This window comes from Leucoraja erinacea, chromosome 2, assembly GCF_028641065.1.
Source record: "Leucoraja erinacea ecotype New England chromosome 2, Leri_hhj_1, whole genome shotgun sequence".
NCBI lineage: Eukaryota > Metazoa > Chordata > Chondrichthyes > Rajiformes > Rajidae > Leucoraja > Leucoraja erinaceus.
In genome coordinates this window covers 62144436-62164907 of record NC_073378.1, presented here as the reverse complement: position 1 = coordinate 62164907, position 20472 = coordinate 62144436, and the positions used below count along the sequence as shown (strand labels likewise).

The following is a 20472-nucleotide window of genomic DNA, read 5'->3' as shown; positions in this document are numbered from 1 at the left end:
TTCAACTTCCCATCTCCATTCCCGCACTGACAGTCAATCCTTGATCTTCTCCATGACCGGGGTAAGGTCCAAGCAAACTAGAAAAGCAGCGTCTCAATTTACACCTGGGTAGTCTTCAAACCAATGGTTGGAGCGTCGAATTTTCCAATTTCAGGTAAACCTCCTGTCCTCCTAAATTTTTTGTTTCCTTTCCTATCCCTCCTCCTTCAGCCACTATGTCCCTGACCCTCTCCTGGTTCTATCCACCAGCCAGGCGATTCTCTACATTCTGGCCCCAGAAGTGGACCTGCAATCATTCATTACAATCGTTCCACTCTTTTAAACCTCTACGCCAACAGCAGCATTTCTTACTCTACTCAACTTCATCCTGCACCTGTACTCTGGACAGCTTGATTGTAATCATGTATCGTCTTTCTGCTGACTGGATAGCATGCAACAAAAAAAGAAAGTCCTCCCTGTACCTCGGTACACATGATGATGAACTAAACTAAACTACCCACACATTTCACCCACCAGATCCCCTCCTCTAGGTGGTTTCACCTGGCCTTCATCTTTCCCACAATGGTTCACATTAGCATTTAAAAAAAATAATCAGATTCCAGCACCAGTATCTTCTTATCATCCCATCTGTCTCTGAGGTCCACCCCTCCCTTCTCCACCCATGCATGTATCCCATGGTTCATCCAGCACTTACTGGTCCCTATCTCACCTTTCCCCCTTTCCTCTTTATACTGGTTATTTTCCCATTCCCCATTTTGTCCCGATGAACAGTCTCAACCCAAAATGTTGATAATTCCTTACTTCCTTCCCCTAACAGATACTTCTAGTCCTGCTGAGTTCCTTCAGCAGTTAGATTTAAAAAAATGCAAAAGTAGTGTCACTTTGAGCTTCTATCTTTGCAATTGCTAACAGAATTGCATACATTTAATTGGACATTCAAACTATTTCTTAGATATGCAGTAATATGACTCCACTCACCAGATTTTCTGTTTCTCTTTTTGGTAAGAAACCACAGAAGAGATTGGGCTATACAAGTAATATTTTGGAAGAAAGGGGTGGTCACTCTGATGGGGTTACACTATAGGGCACCTAATCATCAGTGGAAATTAGAAGAATGGATATGTATGCAGACCGCAAAAGAGTCCAAAAGCAATATCTTTTTAGTAGTAGGTGATTTTAAATTCCCCAATAATGGCTGCAATTACCTTTCCTTAAGGACATCAATTCATAAAATGTATTCATAAGAGTTTCTTGAAGCAGTGCGTAAAGAATCTGACGAGAGAGGAAGCTGTATTTGACCCTATCTCAGGGAATGAGGACTGACAAGTTACGGAAGTGTGTGTGTGGTGTGTGGTGTGTGGTGTGTGGTGTGTGGTGTGTGGTGTGTGGTGTGTGGTGTGCAGTGTGCGAGTGTTATATAGTTATAATAAAGTAGGTCAATTAATTTAGAACCCAAGGCAAATTTTGACAGAACAAGACACAACATTACATGGGGGAATCAGATTGGAAGCAGCTGCTACAGGGGAAACAACATCTGGTAAGTGTGAGGCATTTAAAAGTGAGAGATTAGGAGTTCATACTCAGCATGTCCTTGTAAGTATCACAGGAAAAGATGCTAAGTTTAGGGAACACTGGTTTAGTTTAGTGACACAGCATGGAAATTGGCCCTTTGGCCCATTGAATCCACACTGAACTGCAATCATTTGTACACCAGTTCGACCCACTAGGGACAATTTACAGAATAACAGAATAACCACACAATAACTGACAAATTTGCAACTCCTTGGAATGTGGGAGGAAACCAGATCACCTGGAGAGAACGTACTAACTCCATAAAGAGAGCACCTATTCAAAGGTGCAGGAACGGGTAGTGATAAGGAAGCAAGGAGACTGTAGAAGGACTTGGACAGGTTGGGAAAGTGGGCAAAGAGATGGCAAATGGAATAAAGCAAATCAAATTGGACGGTCATGTACTTTGGTAGAAAAAATAAATACATAGACTCATTTCTAAATAGGAAGAGGATTTGGATATCAGAGGTGCAAAAGGACTTGGTAGTGCTGGGGTAGGATTCCCAACAGGTTAATTTGCAGAATGAATCTGTGGCAAGGAAAGCAGATGTCATGCTATCATTCATTTCAAGGGGACTAAAGTATAAAAACAGGAATATAACGTTAATGTTATGAAAGGTGCTGGTGGGGCCATATTGTGGCGGCTCCCAAGGGTCGTGCCATCATACTGTCGAACCCCTCGGCACGGGAGTGGTTCAGTCCGGAGGCGGTCCTTAACCAGAGGGTTTAAAGGCAGGGGTTTGGGTGCCATCTTTCTCTCGTTTGGACCTCCCTACAACCGGGAGGAACATAATTAAAGTTGCCTCTCAAAACACTGGAATTCGTGCTTCCTTTTGAAACCCACGCACTACAATATTATGAATATTGTGATAGATACTAAAAGCTGGTATAGCTCAGTTGGTCAGGCAGCAACTCTGGAGAAAACCAATAAGAAACGTTTTGGGTTGAACCACTTTTCAGACTGAAAGTATAGGTATGTGGGTTGGGGGCGAAATCGGGGCTGGCAACAGATGACCTCAGGAAGGGAATAGCCCATAATGGCCCATTGTTGGCTGGGGAAGGTGTGATAACCAGAGGTATACAAGGATGCGGGATACAATGTCGTCCAAGTGAAACTAGGTAGGACATCTAGGATGGAGGAAGGGGGAGAGAAGGGAGCGTAGGGAATGAAGGAGTTGAAATTAGAGGAATTAATGTTCATGCCGCTGGGTTGTAAGCTGCCCAAATAAAATATGAGGTACAGTTCCTCCAAATTGCCTGTGGCATCACTCCAACGGCGACAGTGGAGGCAGCCCAGGACAGAAGGATCAGTATGGGAATGCGAAGAGGAGTTAATATGTTTGGCAACCAGGAGATTGCGTTGGCCAAGACGGACGGAGTGTAAGCCTTCAGTAAAACAATCGCCGTCTATACTTGGAGCCCACACCAGGAACACCGGATACAGTAGACGAGGTTGGAGGTGGTGCAAGGAAACTACTGCCTCTCCTGAAAGGACTGTCGTCACAGGATGGAATTGAGAGAGGAGGCATAAGGTCAAGTGTTGTATCTCCTGAGGTTGCAGGGAAAAGTCCTTAAGGAGGAGCTGGTTTAAGTGGGAAGGGATAAATGCACCAGAGAGTTGCGAGGGAACAGTGTCTGCATAAAGCAGAAAGGGGTGGAGATAGGAAAATGTGACGAGGGAAAAATAGATCAGCCATGATTGAATGGCGTAGACTTGATGGGCTGAATGGCCCAATTCTGTTCCTATATCTAATGGTATAAAGGGTATAGGAGAAAACTTAAAGACATAATGTCTTCTCATAATGACACAAATATGCCATAAAATGATGTAGAATTCAGAAGAATTCTATTATTTCTTAAAAATATATTAGAAGAGGTTAGCTAAGGAATGGTTAATCTGTGTGTTGAGCCAGGGGATATGAGTCAGATCCAAGATGATTATCTAGGGACGTGAAAGTTAATATTCTGTACTAACCCTGTATCAGGAACGAAGAAGTGCTAGAAATATCAAATTAGGGTGGAAATTCTCCTGAGTTGGTTCAGATCTATCCCAGGATATAAGGGAGCAAATTGCTTGCTCTTTGACAGAAACTTTTACATCTTCATAACCACACTGGAAAGGGCAGACAGAGGGATACTGGGCTAGATCAGGCAGATGGGATTAACATAGATCTGCATCACTATCAGTGTAGATGATGTGGGCGAAAAAGGACCAATTTCTTGTCTATGTTGCTATGATTCTTACATAGATTATAGTTAATAAACAAAACAAAATATACACTTAATCTTCATCAGAAGAAAACTTTACCTGTGGTGGCAGGCTACCCTTAAATTTATTTCTGGCAAATGGTCAAATTTAAATCCTCTGGTGGTCCAACTGTGGGATCAATTTGTCAACAAAACCTTAATTTTCTTTAAATGTGCAGCTTGTGTCTTCTACGAAATTTAACTGAGTAGGGATTCTTGGTGAGCAGCCATTAATAAGAATATTTAACATTGGTCAGTTTCGTTTTGGAAATAAATGCACCATATATTTTGCCCAATATGTTTTAAACAGCTGTTCCTTTCATTTTATAATAACAATGGATGAAACCACTCAGTGGCCTCAGTCAAAATAAAATTAATCTTGATTCTCAAGAAATGATTTCTCACTCACCTTGAAGGCAATAAGCAGCTAGTTCTAGTCCGATTTCATAAGGGCATTTCAATCTGCAAAACAGTAATTCATAGTGAGTTAAATCTTATTACATGGTTCCACATTTGTTCAAAGACCAACCACACTGAAAAATAAAAATAAAATTAATCTTGATTCTCAAGAAATTCTCAAGGGTTTTTTCAATCAGCAGACCCAAGTGAAAATATAAGTAGCCATGCTAAGAAATTGACCAATATAATTTAATAGAGTTGAATGCATTTAGATCTTTTGATATTGTTCTTGCAACAACAACAAGAAAAGGATTAGTTGCAAACAAAATACACAAGAATTATTTACTTAAATAGATTCTATTTTTGGAACGAACCATGCAAGGCTCTATGTGAAAACCATGGTGGTCTGACATCAACTTACTTGCCAGAGAGAATATCTTGTCTAAGTTGTAGCACAAAGAGATATCTGAAAAACAGTACACTACAGTTACATTTGAGTCATTTAGAGTCAGTTAGAGCCATTTCTCCAATATCTTTCAGTGTTTTTCTGCTCTAAAATGTTTTCAATTAATTCAATTCCAAAAAAGGAAATGTATACAGCATTATATACGCAAAGCATTTAGCATATGCTAAATATATATTACCTATGTGTAATACTTCAAGTTGAGACCATATTAATTCACATATAATAATAGAAGTGTGAAACGTGGCAAGAAACCGCTGGAAGCACACACAAGTCTGACGTTACTGACTTACCTGCTGTGCATTTCCAGTAATTTATATCATTATTGCAGATTATTATATCAGTCACTGTTTTAGAATATAATGGATACAATGCCGTAATTACAAGGCAGAATCTAACCAGGGAGTTCAGATGATAGAATACATTGTAATAACAAAGCTCAAGCTATGTATAACCTTTCCGCACACAACCCAACTTAAGCTTTCAAAGAGAAAACACTGATCTTTAAGAGATCACTTAAATTTTTTTCGACTATAGCTTTGTCCAGTCTTATTACAAGTTAAATAAATTTATGGATGAATAATGGTGGGTTCCATATTGATGTACGTGTACAGAAATCAGCTGATTTTCCTTATAACTATAAAACTCTGATCTTGTATGTGGATTTGTTTGTGTGTGATCACATCTTCTCGAAAAAACAACGCGCTAACGGTAAAATATTTACATATTCCACTACAGATTTATCCCGTGAAGTCAAAAATCACCTCATCTCAAAAAGTCATGCTTTATTTCTCGACTTATGAATCAAAATATTCACAAATCTGAAATGACTTTGAAAAAAAAACCCGGCTCTTTCGCTGATGACGTCACACTGGATCTGCTTTGCGTGGCCTGCGCTGTGTTCCACGCGCTGCGAGTGACGCCTGCAGCCACCAGCCCCATGTGGAAATGCACATGTTCCTAAATATGTAATTCGCATTAGTATTCTCCAAGGGAAACGACATGGATAGCAATGAGATCAAGAAGGCGTATTTTGATGTCCGAGGGCATATCAACATTAGGAAGGATTGCTGGGTAAACCATTTAAATCGATACGTCCCCAGGGCCTGATTGAATTTATCCCAGGACAGAGGCATGGATGGGAAGAATTGCTGGGATCATGACAGTGATCCTTGCATCCCCTTCAACCACAAGCATAGTCCCAGAAGATTGGAAAATAGCAATGTTGCTCATTTGTTTAAAAACAATGGGGACAAACGCATAATATTCCATCCTAACATTCTGTAAAGTAAGAGTCAATAGAAATGAATTAATGGCAGATAAATAGATTTACGATAATCTAATTGAATGATGGAACAATCAAAAGGAGACGAATGATCAACTTTAGTTTGAATTGCGGGCGAGAGCCCTTAACACGTTTCAAGAGATCAATCAAAACAGATATAAATGTTACGTGATAGCAGGCTTTGCAATTCATAATGCCTGATGGAGAAAGGCACGTCCAAAAGATTAATAGGTACCGAGGCAAAATATCTTCAATGGATCCAAAATTTATAAGTTTTGATCATATTATGTTGGTTTGGTGGTCTTGTGGCTCTAACTTGGTGTATTCTGTTCTAATTTAGAGTCCTGTGTTCAGTTTTGGTCACATTGCAAAAGGAATGATGCTGTTAAGCTGGAAAGCTTGCAGAGAAGATTTACGATGATGCTGCGAAGGCCTGACCTATATGGAGGGGTCGAGCAAGCTAGGACATTATTCATTAAAGCATGGATGTTATGGGGTAATCTAATAGAGGTGCAGAAAATCATGAGGTGAATAGATAGGGTGTCTTTTACCCAGAGTAGGTGAATCAAGAACCTGAGGATATTGGTTTAGGATGAGAGGGAAACATTTAATAGGAACACGAGGGGCAATTATTTCACACAGAGGGTGGTGGGTCTATGGAACGAGCTCTCAGAGGAGGTAGGTACTATAACAACATTTAAAATACATTTGGATAGATATGTGGATAGGAAAGGTTTAAAGGTGATATATGCCAAAAGCAGGCGGACGGAACTAGCACAGATTGGGAATTTGTCGGTTAAACAAGTTGAGCCAAAGGGCCTGTTTCCATGCTTTATGGCTCTTTGACCCTGGGTCTATAAGGGTTAATAATCTACCCGACTGTTCAAGTCCCCACTACAGTAGTTATTTAAATGAACTTATTAAATTGAATAATTATGACCAGGAGACTGCTGAGTTATTTATATAAAGGCCCATGAATGATCTTCAAAATCAGGAATTTGCTACTCATAATACAGTTCATTTGAGTGTCTGACCACAAAGACCCTTTAGCTATATGGATGAGCAAGATTACCACGGTCAATCACATCCTGAAAACAATTATAACATTTACAAAGGTGAAGCTTCCTGTTAGTCACACTTGGTTTCATTTCTACACCACATTCCTACCTTGTAAACTCTTCACGAAGGTTGTTTGGTTCAGAGGAGTAAAATTTTATTCTGAAGTATAAGCAGTAAGGAGGTCCAACTGGGAAAAGTAAATGTATAGATTACTTTCCATGTCAGATTACGATGGTTAAATTTTTGATTACTTACTATGTAAAACACATCAATATAATGCAGATTTCATTTGTAAAAGGGATCCCAATCAAAACAAATACTATATTCCGAGCTCTAAAACTATTGCTGAGCTACTATAGATACTTACTTTTTATTTGTTTCTTGATGAGTTTTGTGTGGTCTAACCAGTGCTGTTTAAATAAAAAGACAAGTTAGGATGAATATTATGAATATCACAAACTTGTCAGTATAGATGCAGTTCTTCTTAGTAAATGACAATGCCTATTAGCAACGTATGACTGATATACTTAGAAACATAGAAAATAGGCGCAGGAGTAGGCCATTCGGCCCTTTGAGCCTGAACCGCCATTCAATATGATCATGGCTGATCATCCAACTCAGTATCCTGTACCTGCCTTCTCTCCATACCCCCTGATCCCATTAGCCACAAGGGCCACATCTAACTCCCTCTTAAATATAGCCAATGAACTGGTCTCAACTACCTTCTGTGGCAGAGAATTCCAGAGATTCACCACTCTCTGTGTGAAAAATCTTTTCCTCATCTCGGTAAATGTTTTTATGATATGTACTTGCTTCTAATAAAATTATTATACAATGCCTCAAAGCTAAATTCCAATGGTTCATCCTTCTTTTAGAGATAAAAAAAACATTCCTTTGCTAAGATTAGGGATCATAATCTATATCTATATTACTGAAAGTCTGATCTTGACCATATTGATTTTAGAAAAAACGCTGCCACTTACGGCTGTAATTTTTGGCCATCTTACTCAGAGTCCCCCTCCTCTGTGCAGGACAAGAGGATTTTCCCATCGACGAAAAGTAAAAGAGTTATTAGTGTTTAAAAAATGTTGAGATTCTCTCTCCTGAAGGCCACGCCCCTTCCGGAGGGACTATAAAACCCGTTGAGTGTTGAGTGCCTCAGTCAGTCTCTGCAAGATGGGGAGCGTGAGGATCACGTCTCTCAGGCTGAGCAGTGAATAACACTGAACACATGTCTACTAAACTGTGAGTGGTTTTACTGACCTGTCAGTGCCCTTAATGTGGTTTGAAAATATAGTTTGGAAATGCTAAAACTGTGTTGCCTTTGGTTTGGAAATGCTAAAGCTGTGTTGTCTTTGGTTTGGAAATGCTAAAGCTGTGTTGCCTAATTAAAGTTGCCTTGTCTAATTAAAGTTGCATTGCCTTCTATATAATTAAAAGTCTAATCTTGACCACTTCCTGTTTGCACTTTATATTGATTTTAGAAAAAAACGCTACCATGTACGGCTGTGATTTTTGGCCATTTTACTCGGAGTCCCACTCCGCGCAGCAGGTGCCGAGGATTTTTCCCATCGATAAAAAATGAAAGAATTATTAGTGTTTAAAAAATGTTAAGATTGTCTCTCCTGTCAATCACGCACCTTCAGGTGAGAGAGGGGGGAAGGACTATAAAACCCAGAAGTGTGGGCATGGCTCAGTCTCTGCAAGAGGGAGGAGGGAGAGGTCACGACTCGCTGTCTTTAGTGGCCTTGCACCCTACTTGAAATGGTATGAAACTGCACTTGAATTTGGTGGCATTGCACCCTGCTTGAAATGGAATTTCAAGGAATAGCTGTGAATCAACTGCCAGCCCACCAGTGAGCTACCAGCACAACAGGCTTGAGTGACTGAGCCGCCAGCCCAAGAATCCATTCGGCCCACAATGTCCATACTAGCCCTCTGGAAACCAGTCCCTTAGCCTAAAACACCCATACAAGCGCTGGGTGGAGAGGTGGAATATTGCGTTCGGGGACCAGCCCTCCCGTGTGATGCTGGGACCCAACGGGTCCCTCTTAGTTTAGTCTGTAATAAAAATGATGGAATATTCAGCAGATCAGTTTTTAAGAATGGTTGCCTAACTGAAATGTTAAGTTTCTCTTTCAGTAGATGCTGCCAGACCTGATTAATATTTCCAGCATTCTGTTTTTATTGTACATTTGCAGCATCTGCTTTTCTTTTCTTTTTATAACATTTCTTGATGCACTGATAGTCTGAGAATGAACTCAGAGAGCAATTTCCCAAAGAAAGAACCACATGGCTTGTGTTCGCAGGGATAAATACCTTTGTGAAATAATGCTTCAACTGTATTTTAATATATGAATTACATAATGATTTTGAAAAGGACAAATGTGTTCAGGAAATTTATTTGAAATTACGAGACCTGTGTTTGTCTAGAAGACATTCCTTCTCTCCAGTCCTGCTGAGCTACTCCAGCATTTTGTGTCATCTTCGGTTTAAATCAGCATCTGCAGTTCCTTCCTACACAGCCAGTCCCGAAACCTTGTTTTCTGTAAATCTTGTTAATACAGTCTGCCCTACATACTAAATAACACAATTTGGAATGAGTCCTATTCAGGATTATTAGTTGCTTCAATTCATTTCAAATTTACTTCAGTAAACTGGCATCAATATTTTATTTCCTGATCTCGAAGGAGAAGATAAAATCTTTGAGGGCTCCGAACTTTCAGCCACCAAGATTCAGAAGGTCAAATTTCAGAAGGTCAATCCGCTGAATCCTATGATGCGTTGTTGATGAATCAAATAGCTTGCAAAGTATCTTAGGGACTTTTAATGTTGCATTTGTGGCCAGATTATTCTGAGTTCTTTCACGTAACTGCTGCATTGACATCGATGACATTTGCCAGTGCAGCTATATATTGTTTTCAAAATTATAGACCTGTGGCAAGAATTTGTTAGAGCAATCTGTTGCCAATGTAATAAATAATTATAAATGGTCACATTATTGGACCCTATGCAATTCATCCTGCCTGCACTGACTTTCTACCGTAACAATTGTCTAGTTCCAATTATTGCCCCCTTTTCTGTAGGTTACTAATTCTCCTCCAACCTATCCATCCAGTTCTCTCTTGAAGACCACAATGGAAATTCACTTCCAATACATTTGCAGGTAGTACATTCTGGAATCCAACCACATGTTATGTAAAAATATTTTTCCCCTATATTACTCTTTATTCCCTACCTCTATTTCATTCCAGTTGAGGGCTGACCAGTGTTTTATAAAGATTTAGCGTAACTTTCATGCTTTTGTACCCCCTGCCTCTATTGAGAGCCCTAGATTGTGTCCTTCTTATTAACTGTTTTCTCAACCTGCCATGTCACTTTTAATTATTAATGAACACACCTCTGTTCCTGAACAATGTTTCATTCTTGATTGCCTTTCCTCATTCTTCCTACCAAAATGAATCACCTTACATTTCTCCACATTAAATTTAATTTGCCACATGTCTGTCCATTCCATCAACTTAATTTTCTCATGTGATCCATAATTATACTCTTGCTTGTTCACATTTTGTATCATCTGCAAACTTCATGCCCCAAATGCATACAATCAATGAATTGGTTAGCCAGCTATTTGAACAATTCATAAGAATATTCCAATTTGCAAATGGTGACTATTTTCTACTGCATGTGTGGCAAACTCACCCGCTGAGTTTCTCCAGCATTTTTATCTACCTTCAATTTTTCCAGCATCTGCAGTTCCTTCTTAAGCATAATGTACACGAAAATTTGTGTTTGGTTAAAGACAAATGATTTCCTCCAGTGCGAGAAATGATTCGGACAGAATTGTTACTTATTTCCCCAGATAGGAGCCTAGCTGTAGGTATCTTCACATATCAACAAATTGCTCCATCATCTTCAGTTTTCCTGCCAATTTAAATTCCATCTGCCTTGTTTCCATAATCTCTTCTGAGACTCGTCTTCCCATCCTTTCATGCCCTCTGGCCTTTTGTTTTATCTTTCAGACCATATTCTGATAAAGCCATGAGGCAGAATCAACTCAGTCTGCACATCACAATGTCTAACGTTTACTGTATGGTTTTCAATAATGTCACACTTCATTGCTCAAACAGAGGGGACTTCCAAGTCTCAATTAAACAAACACAAGTACTTTATCCCAAAACACGAGGAGAAAGGGATGGGAAACGGACTACAGTTGCAATTGAAGCTTTAGAGAAAAAACGTAATGGTTGAACTGACTAATATGGCTGTTACTGCCATCCAATCACCCTAATGCCAAGCTTTTGAAACATGGTTACATCATGTACCATATGTGAATTTGATTTTCAAGTTGTATACTGGATTGTTCATAAGGACACAGAACAGATTACTTGACTGCAATGATTCCCAAGTTTCAATATACAACTCAATCTTAATAGACACAGAATTTGAAATTGAAAAATCTCAAACAGATGACTTGGCCACAAAGGGAGGTCTCAAGTAAGGTAAAAAGTATCAAAACTGTTGATCTAAAATTTCAGGGCTCAGCAATTGAGAGCACAACTGTTAATCAGCGGTTAAAAATCAGAAGAGAGGAAGAAATTGAACTTTAACAAGTTATCAACAGTTGATGTGTTATTATACTGTGTGAATGATAGAAAAGGCAGATGCTGTTGTTTTGCACGGAAAGAGGCCCTTCGGCCAACGTCCATGCCAGTCAAGATGCCCCAACTAAGCTGGTCCCACTTGTCAGCGCCTGGCCTAAACCTTTTGAATCCATTTATCTGTCCAAACTTTTTTTTTTAAATGGTGCTATTGTACCTGCTGCAAATGGTGCTATTGTACCTGCCTCAATGGCCTTCATGCTATAAACCCATCACTCTCTGTATGGAAAAAGTTGCTGCTTTGGGTCCTATTAAATCTGTCTCCCTTTACCTTAAGAGAGACTATGCCCCTCGGTTCTTGATCCCCTAATCTGTGAATAAAACTACATTCACCCTATATATTCTCCTCATGCCTTTTATACACTTACCTTGAACTATATCTTATCAAACTGATAAGACGCACCAATCTTATCACAAACTGTATCTTATCACAAACTGATAGAAACCAATGAAAATCAACTGCCACAGTAAACCAAGTAACACCACAGCTCCAGAGAAAATATCCCTTTCATTCTCAATATAGGAAAGCAACCCGACTAATAATCTTTCATCCTACAATCTTTGCATCATACTGCTGTTTTGTATTTGTCATTGTATTTATACATTTTAATTATTGCTCATTCATTGATCTGCATGTGAACTCTGCATATTGTTAGACCCTGGTTATATGACAATAAACTCATCTGAATCTTTCACCAGTGACATCACTATCATACTATCTATCAAAGCAAAGTAAAAACACCTTCAAGGTTAACAATGCACCTTGTGGACAAAGCCATTGTTTAAATCTCATTGTATGCGTGATGACAATAAAAGACCAGGCCATAATCTCACAGACCATTTCTGATTTTATCACTTCCGGCTGTCTGCCCTCCACAGCCTCCAACCTTATCGTTCCTCGCACAGCCCACTTTTACCGTCTCCCCAAAATCTATAAACAGAACTGCCCTGGCAGACCCAGTGTTTCTGCCTGCTCCTGTCCCACTGAGATCGTTTCCAAGTACCTTGACTCCATCCTATCCCCCCCCCTGGTCCAAATTGTGAGCAATTTTGAACACCATATCTGATGAAGGATGCGCTAGCCCTGGAGAGGGTCCAGAGGAGGTTTATGAGAATGATCCCAGGAGTGAACGGGTTAACATATGATAATGAGTGTTGGACTCACTAGGCCTGAACTCGCTGGAGTTTAGAAGAATGAGGGGACGACCTCATTCAAACATACCGAATAGTGAAAGGCTTCTTTGCCACAGAAGGCTGTGGAGGCTAAATCAATGGATATTTTTAAGGCAGAGATAGAAAAGAATCTTGATTAGTACAGGGTTATGGGCAGAAGGCAGGAGAATGGGCTTGGGAGAAGTAGATCAGCCATGAATGAATGGCGGAGTAAACTTGGTTACACAAAAAAGCTGGAGAAACTCAGCGGGTGCAGCAGCATCTATGGAGCGAAGGAAATAGGCAACGTTTCGGCCCGAAACGTTGCCTATTTCCTTCGCTCCATAGATGCTGCTGCCTGAGTTTCTCCAACTTTTTTGTGTAACCTTCGATTCTCCAGCATCTGCAGTTCCCTCTTAAACACGGCGGAGTAAACTTGATGGGCAAAATGGCCTAACTCTGCTCCTCGCTTATGGTCCTCCCTACCCAAGTCAAAGACACCTCACATGCCCTCCGTCTCTTCTATGACTTCAGTCTTCCAGGCCCCCACTCCCTCAACTGCACCTCGTATTTCTCTTGGGCAGCTTACAACACAATGGCATGAATATTGATTTCTCTAACTTCGTAACCCCTACTTTACCTCTCTCCGTCTCTCCCCATCCTAGTTCTACGACTCGTTCTACTGTCGTCGTGATTAAATATTACTAATTGTATGCTGCGTGGTCACCTTTCCCTCTTTATCACCATCTGCTTTCATCTGTTATTTTCACACCTTATGCTTCCATATCTCTAGACTCTCTCTCCCCTGACTGTCTGAAGAAGGGTCTCAACCCGAAACGTTACCCATTCCTTCTTTCCAGAGATGCTGTCTGCCCTGCTGAGTAACTCCAGCATTTTGTGTCTCTCTTCGGTGTAAACTAGCATCAGCAGTTCCTTCCTATACAATAACTAAATTGTGACTCAAATTCCCACTCTCTTTCACACACCATACACAGACGCACACAAACTCACATGCCCTTTCTCTTCTGTGTGAACATATCTCCATTTTCACTGCATTCAGTTACCAGTCACTAATTCTCCATTCCTACTGATCTCTATTTGTTCTTCTACACTGTTCAAGCCCAATGGCAACTTGAAGAACTGTCATAGCATAATGCAGACCAGGGGCCTAATATTGAAAAGTAACTAGTATAGTTACTATGTTATAGACACTAGAAAATAGGTGCAGGAGCAGGCCATTTGGCCCTTCGAGCCAGCACTGCCATTCAATGTGATCATGTCACCTCCAATCAGTACCCCGTTCCTGCCTTCTCCCCATATCCTTTGACTCCACTATCTTTAAGACCCCTATCTAGCTCTCTCTTGAAAGTATCCAGAGAACTAGCCTCCAACACCCACTGAATATCCTTCCTCAAATTAGGAGACCAAAACTGCACACAATACTCCAGGTGTGGTCCTGTACTAGGGCCCTGTACAACTGCAGAATTACCTTTTTAAGAGCCCTATCTCGCTCTCTCTTGAAAGCATCCAGAGAACCTGCCTCCACCGCCCTCCGAGGCAGAGAATTCCACAGACTCACCACGCTCTGTGAGAAAAAGTGTTTCCTCGTCTCCGTTGTAAATGGCTTACTCCTTATTCTTAAACTGTGGCCCCTGGTTCTCGACCTTACCAACATCGGGAACATGTTTCCTGCCTCTAGTGTGTCCAAGCCCTTAACAAGCTTATATATTTCAATGAGATACCCTCTCATCCTTCTAAACTCCAGAGTGTACAAGCCCAACTGTTCCATTCTCGCAGCATATGACAGTTCCGCCATCTCAGGAATTAACCTTGTAAACCTACGCTGCACTCCCTCAATAGCAAGAATGTCCTTCCTCAAATTAGGGGACCAAATTTCCAGGTGTGGTCTCACTAGGGCTCTGTACAACTGCAGAAGGACCTCTTTGTTCCTATATTCGATTCCTCGTTATAAAGGCCAACATGCCATTCGCTTTCTTCATTGCCTGCTGTACCTGCATGCTTACTTTCATAGACTGATGTACAAGGACCCCCAGATCCCGTTGTACTTCCCCTTTTCCCAACTTGACGCCATTTAGATAGTAATCTGCCTTCCTGTTTTTGCTACCAAAGTGGATAACCTCACATTTATCCACATTAAACTTCATCTGCCATGCATCTGCCCACTCCCCCAACCTGTCCAAGTCACCCTGCATTCTCATAGCATCCTCCTCACAGTTCACACTGCCATCCAGCTTTGTGTCATCTGCAAATTTGCTAATGTTACTTTGAATCCCTACATCCAAATCATTGATGTATATTGTAAATAGCTGCGGTCCCAGCACCGAGCATTGCGGCACCCCACTAGTCACCGCCCGCCAGCAGATGACTCAGCGGGACAGGCAGCATCTCTGGAGAGAATGGAATTTATTGTAAACACATGACAAATGGACTGATTTGAAGATATTGGAATTTTGATTTACCAGGAACTTCATTCAACAAATTTTCAGAAAGTTTCATACTTTGAGCTTTAAATATAGATAGATGCTGTAAGTGTATTGGAGGTGGATCCAAATCAAATATTCCACTATGTTTCCACAGTTTAAACTTAGTACCTTTCTTTATCAATACAATCCAACAGATTTATTGCTCCCCATTAATTATACTGAATGAATTCTCTCTAATGTCAAAACACTGCAATATTTATATTGTTTATAAGTGTCTATCACATATGTCGTCTCTCAAACGACATAGCAGGACACTGTCGGAACGTAGTACTGATTGGGGATGATCAGCCATGATCACATTGAATGGCGGTGCTGGCTCGAAGGGCCGAATGGCCTACTCCTGCACCTATTGTCTATTGCCTACCCTGACTAAAATTATAAAAAGGTAATTACTAAATATAAATAGTAAAGGCATGGGAGAATTTTGCCTATCTAAGAGATCGATCTCTTAGGAAGGCATAATTCTCCATGCCTTTCAACCGCAGCACTTGCAACACACGAAGGTCTGTGCAGCCCACGTGCCGTCGGCGCTGCTTCAAGCTGTCAATGACAAGCGGGGCTGAAGGCAGCTGAAATTCTGCCTTTGCTGTACTGCGCATGTGCAGCACTAGTTTCTTGGCGGGTTTTTCAAATATGGATTGTCATTATCTGAAGAGTATCTTAGGAAACAAAGAGAGAAGAATGGAGTCCGTGTACCAATAATGTGGTAAGTACATTTCTTAGTGCTATGTTTTTAAATACCGTATTTCCCGGGGTGGGGGAAGAGTTCCTTTCACAGCGTTTTGGGGAGTCTGGCCCAGGGTAAAGTTGCGGGGAGGGCAGGAGCGTTGTGAAGGAGTGGATCTGGATCATGCCAGTAACCCACTTGCGACGCTGCTTGCACGGAGCCACCGCATTGAGGCTGGGGGGGGGGGGGGGGGGGGGGGGGGGGGGGAGAAGTAGCTCGGGTGGCTTTGAGCGGCTGCCGGGCCGGACAGCGGAACCGGCCGCCACCTCAGCGCCTTCTGCCGGCCCCCCGCTCACCTCTGGCAGCTCTCCGTCTAAAAACCTCGCTCCTGCCGCTCGCTGGCCTCTCTCATGTCAGCCGCTTCCCGCAAATCCTTAAATTCCGACAGCGCGATTTGAGGTTACTCAGCTATGGGAATTTAAGGATTTAAGAAGTCGGCGAGCGGCAGGTGAGAGGTGTTCAGACGGAGAGCTCTGCCAAAGGTGAGCGGGCCGGCAGAAGGCGCTGAAGTGGCGGCCAGTTCTGCTGTCGGGTCCCGGCAGCCGCTCGCAGCTACCCGAGCTGCTTCTATCCCCGGCTACAATGCGGTGGCGCCCGGAGCGCCGCAGAGGCGGTGAGTGAGTTCTGGCATTATCCCCGACCCCCTCCTTCTCAACACTCCTGCCCTCCCCGCAACTTTACCCCTGGCACATACTCTCCACACGCTGTGAAAGGAACTCTCCCCCCAATTGGTCCCTTGAACAAGTATTGTCATTCAATAAGATGACAACTGATTCAACTTTTCCCTGTGCTCCCGTTTTTCCCACCATCTTTCCACCTGCCATCACCCTTCACCCCCCACCCATTCAGTAATTCAGAATAAAGGAGACTTGGAAGCCTTGGGCAAATTGAATTGTTACTGTCTTTATTTTTATTTTTTTATTTTTACGGAGAGAACAATCTACGCATGCCCGTTTTAAGTTTTGTTTTTAAAAAGCCGACTGAATGCCGACCCTGAGTAATTAATCACGGCACGTGCCTGAGGACAACATAGGATAAATATTTTTTTCCTGCTCCCTACCCATATCCACCCAACCCCTCAAGCATGCTTCTACTCTGCCTCAGCCTGTTGCCATTATACATTTCCTCACTGACATGTGCCATGAATCAAACAGCGACCTAGTTTATTGGAGTGGAAATATCACCATTATCGTACGTCAGGCTTTTAAATGGAAGTCAGAAACCCCTTTCTCCGAGGCTACTCCACCAGACCAGACCGTCTCTAGTCAGAGCTGGTAGCCTGCGTCACATTTGCATACCAGATAAAAGGAAAAAAGGCTGATTATAGTTAGTTTCATGTGTACATAATGTGTTTTTTTTTAAGCTGTTAGCTTTGCTGAGTTTTGGGCTGGTATATTTTGCATCTTTTCTCACATATTTGACAAAGAAACGTAAGAATTACAGATTTAATTGTTCAAACCAGTCTAATTTAAATTCTACCTTACTGGCTTTCTGAATCCAATACCAAGCATCAAAAAAAATGCTTTTGTCATCACCTGGGGCAAATAAATAAAAACTAAAACTTTAGTCCTTCAATATAAACAGAAGATAACTTACTAAAACTTGTAACGCATCCATGAACTGCAGGCTGAAGTATTCTATCTCCACAAGATCCAAATGGTAAACAATCTGGTCGAAGAGATCTTGACCTTTTGCATTTTTCTAAAAATAAAAAGCATATGAACATTGAGTTATTGTTTTAAAGATTAAATTACATGAAAAAATAACTAAAACAATCCTTATTAAAACCGGATATGATGCACTGACAACAAAGAGGAATTAAGAAATATACCGTTATATACTTTATTGTAATTTACTACGTAGCTTTTGCATAGAAATGCTAAGCTCCCACCTTCCAGCATCTGCAGTTTGCCTGTAAGTTCTATTGCATGCTTACAAGTTGGAAAATTATTTCACCACCTTCTTGCTACACCCAGGATGCAATTATGACACAATTTTATTATTGATATTAGTTTATTACTCTTACGTGTAACGAGATACAATAAAAATCTTTGTTTGCGTGCTATCCAGTCATATCATACAAAACAAGCCAAACACAAATACAACAGATAGGTGAAAGAGAAAAATACCAGAGAGGGGGAGGCTGGTTGGACTGGGCGTATCCAGAACATTGGATGAGCAGTTGCCAAACAAAGTTGGCAATGCATCCCGACAGGACTATAGTGCAGATAGACACAAAAAGCTGGAGTCACTCAGTGGGACAGACAGCATTTCTGCAGAGGAATGGGTGACATTTCATATCGAGAGCCTTCTTCCGACTCATTTACTCCAGCTTTTTGTGTCTATCTTCGGTTGAAACCAGCATCTCCTATTGTTCCCTCCTACACAGAACTATAGTGCATCTGTACAAGTTGGAAAATTATTAAGAGTCATTGGAGGTGTGCTTTCTTAACTGCAGATTCAATCAAGTTGGTCCAGGACAAATTGTTGGTGATATTTGCACATGAAATGACAGACCCTGAAGCTCACGACCATTTCATTTCAGCACCATTGATGTTGACTGGGGTGTGTACACTACCTCATTTTCTGAAGTCAATAACTAGTTTCTTTGTCTTGCTGACATTGAGGAAAAGGTGGTTGTTTTGACACTGTGTTACTAAGCTCTTTATCTTCCTATGCTCCAGCTCGTCATTGTTCATGATCCAGCCCACTTCAGTGGTATCATCTATAAACTTGTGAATGGAGTTAGAGCAGCATTTTGCAGAACAGTGACTGTATTAGGTAGCATATTAAGGGACTGATAAGGCAAACATGTGGGGCAGTGGTGTTGAGCATTGAAGGGTCCTGACCCGAAACGTCACCTATCTATTCGCTCCTCAGATGCTGCCTGATCCACTGAGCTCCGCCAGTATTTTGTATTTTGCTCAGGATTCCAGCATCTGTAGTTTCTTGCGTCTTCCCTTCCCTTGTCTCCTTAAGTCCTCATTGTTTTCTTCCCCGAGCTGTATGGTCCCAATATATCAAGAAAGAACACTGGTGCCTTCAATTTGTCTCTTTTTTTTCATTTTCATAATAAACATACTGCAGTCATCTCCTAAATGATCTTTCAGATCATTACAATGGTGTTTATAAGAAAGCATCCTTATGGGCCTGTCCCACTTAGGTGATTTTTCATGGCGACTACCGTCGACTGTCAAGTTGCTGGCAGTCACCTGAAAAACCGGCGACTGGAATGGCGACTGTCAGAGTGAAACACAATCACGCATCGCTTCCTTCACCAGCCCGTTATGCAGGCGGGGGACAGGACAAGCGGGGGGAGCGCTGAGTGAAATTCACACAGTACAAAGCCAATGTGATACAGACACACACTGCGATGAACAGGAAGGTTGGCGCTGTAATTAAGACGGTGAAAGCACAGTGCACGGGAAGGGTCACACATCCTTTAAAAGAGATGGGGAAGAGGGGGAAGAAAGGGGCATAAGGAGTGGAGACAACATTTAAGAAGCCAGAGGTACATAGCTGTGAAGCTCGGCGACATTAACATTACCGGTCGGTTATCCTTGGTTCTGAAAACTACTGCTTTAGTTTTTTTCCCCCCACTGAGCCAAAGAAATTCACTGGTCAGCACCGGCTACAACCTACGAAAACCTTCGACCTTCAGGCTACCCACCCACGGCACGAGAATTCTTGCTACTCTCCATGGCGGCTTCATTCTGGTCGCCGCTAATTTTTCAACATGTGACAAGTTCCCAGAATGCAGGAACTCCTCATGACCATGAAGGCGACTACCCAGCAACCATCCTGCGAACATGTGGCGACCATGTGTGGACCGCTGAGTCTCCCGCAGTCGCCTAAAAAGTCGCCTATGTGGGACAGGCCCATAACAACACTAGAAAACAACCTATACTCAACCTTATACACAGTACTCAGTGTGTAAATGCAAAGGGGCATTAAAATATTTTAACTTGTTGAGAAGTAATCTTAGGTAAGCATTAAAAATAAAGTTAAATAGAAAGCATAAAACTGGGCAATATATATCAGATGCACTGAAATCGGATGCTCCAATCTAACCTAGTTAGTTTCATATCCTGTTTAAAGAATGCTCTATTCAAAAGCCATGTTCCTTACCATTAGAAGTATACTTGCTATTAACATTGCATACGCTTATCATTAATGCTTTTAACAAAAGAATTATAGGTGAAAAATTAGATAGTAATTCATTTGTCTTATCATAATAATTAGAAACCAAATAATTAACAAATTACGTCAAAGTAAGCAACACATTTAGTCATCTGAGACGTCATTTTGAACAATGTAAGCTGCCTCTAATTATACTCCAATTAGAAGACAAAACTATATAGTGTCTTATTAAACCAAAAGTAAACCACGGATGCAAGAATTACAAA

The 20472-nt window shown here is 41.3% G+C and overlaps 1 protein-coding gene across 1 annotated transcript in view; it reads right to left on the bottom strand.

Annotated features, from left to right (window-relative positions):
* The window catches only part of LOC129710642 (band 4.1-like protein 4B), a 212797-nt gene that overhangs the window by 139958 nt on the left and 52367 nt on the right, over positions 1–20472 (bottom strand). The window contains exons 2-6 of the mRNA XM_055657793.1: positions 17663–17767; positions 7390–7432; positions 7131–7209; positions 4637–4681; positions 4226–4278 (exon numbers count right to left, since the gene is read on the bottom strand). Of these exons, the coding sequence (XP_055513768.1) occupies positions 4226–4278; positions 4637–4681; positions 7131–7209; positions 7390–7432; positions 17663–17767 (325 nt within the window). The remainder of the gene's footprint in view (positions 1–4225; positions 4279–4636; positions 4682–7130; positions 7210–7389; positions 7433–17662; positions 17768–20472) is intronic.